At 41.2% G+C, this 10497-nt stretch overlaps 1 protein-coding gene across 3 annotated transcripts; it reads right to left on the bottom strand.

Annotated features, from left to right (window-relative positions):
• Nucleotides 1-928: 928 nt before the first annotated feature.
• Nucleotides 929-5861, bottom strand: LOC147602776 (transcription factor HBP-1b(c1)-like). 3 transcript variants are annotated; one of them, XM_086797622.1, is made up of 3 exons: nt 4082-5842; nt 3430-3668; nt 929-1540 (listed from the first exon to the last, which is right to left on the bottom strand). In XM_086797622.1, the coding sequence occupies exons 1-3, from the start codon at nt 4284-4286 to the stop codon at nt 1265-1267; spliced, it is 720 nt and encodes a 239-aa protein (XP_086653748.1). In that variant the 5' UTR covers nt 4287-5842; the 3' UTR covers nt 929-1264. The 3 variants fall into 3 exon arrangements, with proteins under 3 accessions (XP_086653748.1, XP_086653750.1, XP_086653749.1); XM_086797624.1 differs by lacking the exon at nt 929-1540 and adding an exon at nt 2020-3223 and having other exon boundaries at nt 4082-5861; XM_086797623.1 differs by lacking the exon at nt 929-1540 and adding an exon at nt 2020-3211 and having other exon boundaries at nt 4082-5857.
• Nucleotides 5862-10497: the final 4636 nt, after the last annotated feature.

Genomic DNA, 10497 nt, shown 5'->3' with positions numbered 1-10497 from the left:
GTGATTTAGTAAGATATAGTTCTCCATCTCACATTTTCTACACGAGTTTGTCCAAAAAGAGCCCAAACACAAAAAGAGAGAGTGTCAAATTCTCCATCAACATGAAAATGTGGCTACATAATTTATATATGCATATAAAATATATTATAGCACACTAGTGAAGAAAATAAATTCATTGCTTGTAGAAAAGTTAGTAGTGCTTTTGTAAGATACTATACTTGTATGCACAATGCTTAAGTCAAACCTCAAAAAAAAAGTTCTACAATCTATTTCATCAAGGCATAATTTTTGTAAAATATTCATTACATTCGATTTCAAGTTGCTCACTTGCCCACTTGCTCATCTTGAAAGGCTTAAAGTAAACTATTATCTCAATCCAAATTTTTCATGAAAAGTAGTTGTCTACACTACTAATTTAATTTTATCGTTTGAAATCAAGGCCAAACAGATAATCAAAAAACTATATGGACCAATTCCAAATTGTTCAAGCAAATTCTATCCTTTGTGCAATTTTCACATTTAAATTTTACAATTAAATTCCAAATTTGAATACACAATTGTTTGGAGCTTTTCTTCTATGTAGCCACTATATATTAAACAAGGATTTTAAAAAAACATATAGTAACTCTCTGCATTTTAGTGAATTGATTAGTGTACCTGTTCATGTTTTTGAAAATGCAGGGTTTCTACAACTGTCCAGAGGGATATGTGGGCGTGAGGATGTGTGTAAATATTGAGCTTTCACAAAACACACTCCAGTAGAACAAGAACATCAATGGGGCAAAGACTGACAGGATTCTGAAAATTGGCTTTACTTCTTTGCACTCCTGAGATGTTCCAAGGAAAAAAAGAGTCATCAAAACTGTGGTAAACTTACCCCATCATAGCTTGCCTGCAAACTGGCAGGACTTGGTTTAAACACCAAAACTATGTGCAATTCAATCAAGTTTATTTTGATTTAGAAACATCATGGGAGACCACATGCTCCAAGACCCTGTACATTTGAGGTTCTATCCAGATTGTGTTGAGGCCAAGCCCCATATTCAACTGTGTGGATGTGCAAAAGAGGCACTATACAGACCCCATACACATGTGAAGGCTGTATAACATTGCCCTCTTTGTCAGTAGTTGGACACCATTCTAGCCACACTTTGTAGCCTCTTTAAGGGCTTGAGAGGATTTTAGCATCCTTTTTATGAAGGAAACTCAAAAACCCTGACAAATAAAACTTTCATGGGTTTGCACACCTTATGTTTGGCGGAGATCAGCGTCCAGGATTCAGAATGGTCTTGCTTAGAGACTGTAAAGCAAGCATAAGCTCAAATGCAGCAACAATGCAAGATGCAGCTTGAAGTGGAGTGAGAAGATCTAACAGCACTCTCGAAGTGTGCAGACGAAGATTATCCGCTCTGAGAAGAAGATTTTGTAGTTCTTGAAGTTTAGCATCTATTAGTTGCTGGAACTCTGACATATCACTAATTTCACCACTAGTTTCTCCAAGTCGCAATGCAGTCACCATATTTTGCTCAACCAGCAGCATCTGCACTAAATTGATGCACACATTAAAGCATTATCCCATCAACAATAGAACCCTAAACATAAGTAGGGTATATATATACAAATAAACTAAATGTGAGATTGCTTGTATGTACATATATTGAGAAATTGACAAACACTAGACACATCCCATCAACAAGTGAAGCTCGTAAATTATTTCCCACCTCAAAGGAGATTTTGTTGATGTCAAGCAAACGGCTAATTTCAATGTTTCTGCTGCCCACAGGGAGAGGGGAAAGGGAGGGCTGCACTTGCAATAAGACTTAAAGGAGAAATGAGAAAAGCACAGCATAGACATGTACATGTAGCCTCGCATGAGAATTTCTTTAGTAACTATGCAAAAGGGTGATATAAGGATGCATTAATACTGAACCAGGCCATGTGTGCAATGGAGGCCATGATCTCTTGTGTGCATGAGTAATTGACAACTTTACTCTAATTCAACCTGATGAAGCTCAATGCTCATGTTTTCGGAGTGGATTCCACTCCTAATCAAAATTGCAAAGCTAATTCTTGGCTCAAATGAAATCCAAGCCTCTTGGGCTCCAACTTCATGCAACTAAAACTAACATGGCTGTTATAAATCCTCAGTTTCACCATTCATGCAAAGCAGGTACATGTAATCCATAGTTGCTAAACCTTGTGAACTTCCCCTTTACTGACGCTACTGTAGCATTGAGATATAATATAATGTAGGTTTTCTGCTCAGAAGAATAATTGTACAAAGTGTCCAACATTTGCATAGTTGTTAAAGCGACACCTGTGACTTCCCAGGTTTACCCACCTAACACAATGGGTTCCATGGTGTTTATTAGAATGCTGTCAATAGATTCTACAAGGCAGAATTCAATATAACCTCATGATAAACATGCCACTTTGACAGATTCCCATGTCTGACGTATACCCAAGTTCAACATAACAGAAGCATCTGCCCAGGGCAAGCTTTCTTACACACCCTCCTTTACTTGCCCATGGAGCCAAACTTTAAGTTGGTAAAGACTAGGGAGAACTGATCCATCAATCCTACAACAATTGAGAGCATTCTTAGGTTAAGATGGTGACCATGTCGCATAGAGCCATGGAGAAGAACAACTGGCACTTCTTGAATACTCGAAGAGTCATAAACCGCCTTGCACACTCAAGGAGAGAATCAATGAACTCCTCCACCTTCTCCTTCAATGGTCTCTAGCCAAATCCACTTCATACAATGATCTCTAGCCAATCAACTTCGTAATATGGATCATTAGGCTGAATGATAAGAGGTCACACATAAAACTGCTAGAACCTCTTGCAGTCTAAACATGGCAGCAAGAGGTAACAATCAAAGAGAAAGAACTGGAGGCAGACGAGAGAAAAGCTGGATTGCTGAAATGAGGTGGATTCAAAACCTCTTGGAGAACAACACCTAGTCTTGAGTGTGCCCCATGCAGGTGGGTATACTGGGTCACCACACCCCCAAATTAGCCCTCATCGACCACCCGCCCAGCACTCTCCACCTTGCTCTGCTTCAACCACCCAACAAGGGCAAGCAATAAGCTTCCTCTTCTCTAAAGCAGAGACATTGGCAGCCTCCAGACGATGGTTCTCGTTCTCCCTGAAACTGTGCAGGGTGTTCACACCAGCCAGCCAAGTGGGGGCTCCTCCTGCAACTCATCTGCTGTCTAACCTGCCAGATAGTTAAATGGGAGGTACCTTTTGTTGTTCTTGAATTTAAACATAATTTTTCTCATAAAAAACGAACCACAATTAATTGCACAACAGACCATTGATAAAGAACGTTTCAAAACTTGAGCTTGAGGTTAAACATGAGCATCTAAGACATTTTGGTACTATTCCCTACTAAGAAACTATGAATTGTTATTCTAAACTTACTTGGAGCGTGGCCAATTGCTGTGATAAATCGGACTCTTCTTGAAAAGCATGTTTTTGCAGAGCACTCAGCCCAGATAGCTGTTTATCGTTGAGGGGATTTTCAATGAAATCCCGATCCACCATGTCCTCGGACTCCTTTACTGCTACTCCCATCGTGGAGAACACAAGCACAATAGCTGAAGTGGGTCTCCACCTGCCCATCCACATGAAAGCAATCTCTAGAGGACAGCATCCATAACCTGCATTGTTGAGTGGTGTATTAAAAAGAAGCAAGGAAAGAGTAATCTGCCTTGCAACTCAAAATTGGCCAATTCATGGGGATTATAAGGCGGCGGCTCACACAACCGTCCCATCTAACCCCACTGTGAGAGACAATTACACAGGCATGGCACTGCTGCTCTTGGACAGGCAATCCAGCCCATCAGCAGTGTTCATTCCCAAAGTGTGGGCTGTTAGTACAATGGGCCTGAGGCAACAGCTGCGATTGTAAAAAACATATCTATACAGAGCCATGATGAAAGTTCTACATGATGCTACACTACCCTTATGAAAAACCAAAACACTTAGATAGGGTAATAGATTCTGCAGCATAATAATATGCAACCTCTAACTAGAACCCTACTTGAAGATGAAGAGTACACTTGGAACATGCCTGAAACCACCGCAAGGGCTTCGTCAACGGAGGACACACAGAGGTGGTCTTCGTAGACATTGAGGCAGTCTGTAAGAAGCCTGTGGAGATCTGTTTCAACAAGGTTTGCTTTTATTGCCACACGTAACTTGTTGACATAAGACTCCAACAGAGTCCAACTGTTAGTGGAAGCCTCTGAACTCGCCATTACAGGTAAGAAAAGCATCTGCTTATGGCTGATGATTGTATACAAGGACGCTTGCACCAAGGTTTTGTGTATGCCATTACAGGTAAGTCCAGCAGCCCATTATTACAAGGAGTGAAGCAGACCTCTCTCTCTCTCTCTCTCTCTCTCTCTCTCTCTCTCTCACACACACACAGGATGGGCCGATCTCCCTAGCTTTAATGGATTTTCATAGCTGTCTTATACTATGCTACTAGGGTCTCCAAAGCTCTCTTTGCTGGGCTTTGTAAGCTTAAAGAACATTCTATGCACTCACTCTTACAGAGAACATTCCGGGCTGCATTCCTCTGCGACTAAAAAACCTGTCTCATTTATAGAACCAAGTACACTTAAGCTGTTGCTGTAGGAACCTGCGGCCATAGCCAATCTACGCAAGGGAGCAGAAGCTTTCCGTAGTATCGTAAGGGAGGCAACACAAGAAAACACCTATATCTGTCAGCAGGGCTTTTCTTCGAGACTCGTGAGAGGTGAAAAGTAGGGTTCGCAGTAAAGCCTGCAAGGGAAAGCAATCTAGGTCAAAGAAGGGAAACCTACCTCTCTCAAGCTGCTCTTTCTTGAAGCTGCTGCCTTTTGTGGTGTTTTAGTGTTGCTCTCCTGCGTTCCCGCGAGTAAGAGTCCATTATTACCATCGTGCCAAGTTGCAGATGAAGCACGAGAGAGAGAGACATACAACGGCCCCTTTCTCCTTTGTGTCGCCCACTTGCAGGCTCCGCGACAATCAGCATTTTTATATAAAATTCAGCAACTTGCAACGTCCATGATCCAATTCACATTCATGATTGACCCGCCCTTGAACCTCCCCTCTCTCTCTCTCTGCTTTAGCGGCCCAGGTGAATGGTCACCAGCACATATCGAATAATCGCCCACTAAACCTAGCGGTGAACCCACCAAATTTTTCGCCTCGATTCATCGCCCACTTAACCCAGCCGTGAATCCAACCACATCGATCGATCGCCCACTTAATCCAGCGGTGAATCCACCTAATTTTTCGCCTCGATTGATCCGCCCACTTAATCCAGCCGTGAATCCAACCACATCGATCGATCGCCCACTTAATCCAGCCGTGAATCCACCTAATTTTTCGCCTCGATTGATCCGCCCACTTAACCCAGCCGTGAATCTACCACATCGATTGATCGCCCACTTAATCCAGTGGCGAACCCACCAAGTTATCGCTCGCCCACTAAACCCTGCGATAGGATCAGCACTCCAAATTTGTTTTCACCATTTTCCTGGCACACACCTCTTGTTTTGGTGGGAAAAAACAAAATGGTGGATTTTGCGGAACGCTAAATCGCGCACTCCGACGACTCCGCAAAAGCGTGTGTGTGTTTGAACTGTCCTTCTGGAATCTGCAAGCGGGAGGGCCGCCGGCAGGCCTAGCGCAAGTGGGTCTGTAACTCTGTCTCTCTCTCGACAGCTTTCTTTTTAAGTGACTGCTTTTGAAATTTTGCATTTAGGCGCAATGCGGCTGATGCTGCTGACTACTCATGAAAGCAATCTCGCAGGAGCAGCCCATCCAGTCACCGATTCCAGTGGCAGAGCCCCCCACACACACGCATCCATATTCAGTGTACACTCATTGCTACTTTGTTTTTGTCTCCAATTCTGAAATAGCTATTTTCCTTACTAAAATTGTCACATCAGCACACCCCACCCCTAACATTTGATCCGAGGGTTCAGATTAAGGCCATTGCTAGGGCACGCAAAAAAGCATTGGGCATGCAATGCACTAGGAAGCTTGGACGACCAAAAACTCTTGGCTTTGTCATGTGGTTCCCATAATGCTTTGGAGGCCTCCTTGCCCATCCATGTCCATTCTTTTTTGATTTGTGGGCACCCATTGGCATCCAACTCAAAGAGTGAGATCAACCTCCCTAACTTGTGTGTAGAGGGGACAGCACCTGCCATGCTTAATCATACTCTCCCATAGGTCGTTTTGAAAAGTGATGGATGGGCGGTGACATGCTATCTGTACTCTCCCATTGGTCGTTTTGAAAAGTGATGGATGGGCGGTTCTAAAGGGTCTAAACCTCCATTTCGTTGTGAAGAGAGATTAGAAGGGACCAAGGTCATAATACTAACTCAAAGGGTCCAAGGCCATAATACATACAAGTTGGATAAATCTTGGCTCATATAATACCTTGTGAAGAGCATAAGACTACTTTCTCCAATATTGTGGGTAAAATTTTTCTACCCTTTCTTTTGAAAGATAAACCCCCTTCGAAGGTCAAACTCTAGGCTTGACACCACATCCAACTTGCTTTCAGTGCCTCAACAGTAATGCTAAAATAATCTGTATTTTCCAACAGCAATGCTTGAAATTAACCTAGATGTAGCACTGAAAACCATAGGATTGCTAGGATTATAGCTAAGAAGTATAAACTTTGTCACTTGAAACTAAAGGCAATGCCAAATTAATTCTAGTCGAGAAAAACACAAGCTTTTCGAGCATTGCCCACCTTGCTTGGCTCGCACACGCTTTCCATATCATGCACTTAACTTTGAATGCTGACTCATTGTCTAATCCCATGGTGACGACTCATTGCCCAAGTTATTGTTGGGGAAAGGAACGCCTTAACTCATCTTTTGGGTTGAGTTGGTGTGGTTTAATAGTTCTCAAAGACGATATGGAAAATTGTTAGCATAATGAATTGGTTGGGCTCAACAAAAAATTAAGATAGTTAAGATGGATGAGAAACAGATATGCTCAATTTCCTTTCTTGCCTCAAAAGAAGGGCAAGAAATCCAAGCATTGAGCTTTGATCTCATTACAAGGAGTGAGCGACATGCCCATAGTGCTAAAAAATAACCCATCAATTTACCAAGTGAAATTGGGAAAAAAATGGACAAGAAATTGGCTTACCTTTATTTAAAGGGATTATTTTCACATAAATTAATTATTAGCACCATTTTTAATATAGAAAATTGGTTACTTTCAAGGATTGTCTCTTTTAGTTGAGTGTAACATCTCAACAATGCAATATGTTTACATGTAGAATACTCGCAGGGGGGTGGGGCGGGGGGTCACTCATAAATATGTAAATGTAGCACGTGGGTTCAACTGAATGGATTTTTAAAATCCCTTTTTTACACATTTTTTACATACAGAAGGGTACCATTTAAAGGGGCTATTCACTGATTGAATAGAAAAAGGGATTTTAAAGTAGGCCTTGAACGCACGTGATACAGAGGGTTTTACTCCCCGAGGTAGAATATGACTTACACCAAGTAGGGCGCGAAGTTCTCATGTATATTGTAACATGTTTTTGTAAACTTTGGGTTGTGGATCAAATCATTTGAGAGCTCAATGGGCCTCAATCCAGGCTTGATTATTTTGACTTTAATATGCTTATGAGTTCAAAGAATTGAGAAATCATGAAATGATCTAAATGAGGTGCATTATAAAGTAAGACATGTATGCAACATAAATTGATGATCTTGAAAATTTTAAGAATTATCATTTTGTGTAGGTATCATTGGACCCTTGCAAACTTTACTGAGAGTATAACTAAATGTGATACCAAAAGGCAACCACATATAAGTAGTAGATAAAACTAAAAACACGACATTAACTACAACTACATATAAAACCCTTATTCAATACACTCACTTTTCCAAAAAGATTATAAGCAAGAGATAAAAAATAGAATTAAATTTACATGATTACACAACATGTTCCATGTGATACACCTTGTCCATGCTTCAATAGCCATCTTTAGACACTTTCAATATCTATAATAAGGAGCTCCCTTGTATATGTCATGTCATGGCTTCTTATTATAAATCTAGCACATTATTCCGACAACATTGTATGGTTGTCTCCTTAAGGAAGACTATTTTAAAGATTTTGGCACTTATGCTAGAAATAACCTTTAAAATACTATACTCAAAATAAAAGTAGACATGGGGTTGGCATTGGGAACAATTGAGTATAAAATTGGTTGAAGGTCATTCACAATCATGTGTAGTAATGTTTTCTCTTTTTTTACACTTGCAACTAGGCATGCATGCTTGTAAGAGAGTGCATAAATAAATTTCAAACATGATAAATAAAGTTTATACACGACATTATCTGGATAGATATTTTACTCATTACATTTCAAGGAAAATGCATTATTAATCACTATGCTTTGATCAAGAAGATAATAGACATATAAAGCGTAGAAATATAAGACGAAGTGCTCATGCACGTGCGTATACTGCATGCATGCATACGTGCTCTCTCTCTCTCTCTCTCTCTCTCTCTCTCTCTCTCTCTTTTGAAAAGATGTAGGGGAAAAGAGAGCTTGAGCTCTTGCAAGCACACACACACTCACACAAACCCTAAAAGAGAACACACAAGGTGAGAGACTGAAAATTCTTCTTCTTCTTCACACAACAAAAGAGGTCTACAAACAAGATAAAGTGACTAATACACATAATAGAGTATATACAAGAGCGGTCCATAATGTGAACATGCTAAGTGGAGTAGGTAGGTGTGAACTAGTCGATGTAGTCCAGTTGTAGAATCTCTAGCGAAAATATGTCGATGATAGCCACCAAACCCTCCAGTGATGACGGTCATGTAAGCGCCTCGTGAGTGTCAGCTCATGTTGAGCTTGACATCTCAACACTCCCCCTCAAGCTCAACTCTAGCTCATGAACTCCAAGCATATCTCGAAATCTATGGAGCTTCTCAGCTCCGAAGGCCTTTGTGAAGATGTCAGTGACCTGATCCTATATGTTGACGTAGGCCAAGTCGATGTCACCTACCAAGACTCTCTCCCTAATAAAGTGGTAATGTACCTCAATGTGTTTCGTCTGCGCATGGAAAACTCGGTTCCTGGCCAACTATATACTACTAAGATTGTCACAATATATGACAACCTTTCTCTCCACTTGCAACCCCAAATCAGCAAGTAGCTTGCATAACCAAGCTACCTCACATGCTGCCATTGCAGCTCCTCTGTACTCTACCTCCATACTCGACAAGGTAACTGTGGGCTTCTTCTTGCTACTCCATGTCACAGCAGCACTCCCCAATGAAAACATAAATCCACTGGTAGATCTCCTGTCTAATATGCTACCTGCCCAATTTGCATCTGTGTATCCATATAGCTCCAATGGTACACTTGCTGCATAAAACAATGCAGAATCAACAGTGGCCCTTAAATACCTAAGTGTGTGTCGCACACTGTAAGATGTGGTTTGCGCAGAACCTGCATAAACTGGCTCTCTAAGCCAACAGTGTAGCTCAAATCTGGCATGCTGATCGTGACATAGATCAAACTCCCCACCACAATCTTCCTGTACATAGTGGGATCCTCCAACACATAACCTGCATCTGTATACTAAGCTTGCCATTTTGATCTAATGGCACCGAGATTGACTTACAATCAGCCATCCCATACTTGGACAACATGTTCAATACATACTGTCTCTCTGATAGCCAAATACCATCAGGTGTGCGAATGACATCAATTCCCAAAAAGTAGCGCAAATCTCCCAAATCCTTCATCTCAAACTTCCTTTTTGAGAAGACTTTTCACATGCTCAATCTTATCCAAGTTGTCACCCCCAACAATAAGATCATCTACATAGATGGTGATAATCACAATACCCTTATCACTCTTGCACACATACAAAGAGTGATCTGCATCTGCCATATTAAAACCAATAGTGACAAGATACTTAGCAATCTTGTCATGCCATGCTCATGGAGCTTGCTTCAGCCCATACAAAGCCTTACGAAGCTTACATACATACTCTGGGTGACCTGTATCCTCAAAACCACGTGGCTGATCCATACACACTGCAAGAACGCATTTTTTACATCCATCTGATGTAAAAACCATCCTTTCAGCCACCACAATCGCAACTCTTACAGTTACCATCTTTGCAACCGGGGAAAATGTATCCTCATAATCAATCCCATGTGTCTCCGCATATCCTTTGGCTACTAATCTAGCCTTGTAGCTGCTTATGCTACCATCATTGTTATGTTTCACCTTATAAACCCACTTACAATCAATAGCTTTCTTGCCTTCAGGCAATGGCACCAAATCCCAAGTCTCATTTCCATACAATGCATCCATCTCCTCATCCATAGCTTTCTCCCAACACACATTTCTAATAGCCTCATCAAAACATGTGGGTTCTACAACCTGCACAACTTTTGCCATATAAGCATAGTGATGTGCCACATAACCAT

Source organism: Cibotium barometz, chromosome 66 (assembly GCF_041138505.1).
Source record: "Cibotium barometz isolate CiBa-2024 chromosome 66, ASM4113850v1, whole genome shotgun sequence".
NCBI classification, from domain to species: domain Eukaryota; kingdom Viridiplantae; phylum Streptophyta; class Polypodiopsida; order Cyatheales; family Cibotiaceae; genus Cibotium; species Cibotium barometz.
This window is presented reverse-complemented; position numbering and strand designations above follow the sequence as displayed.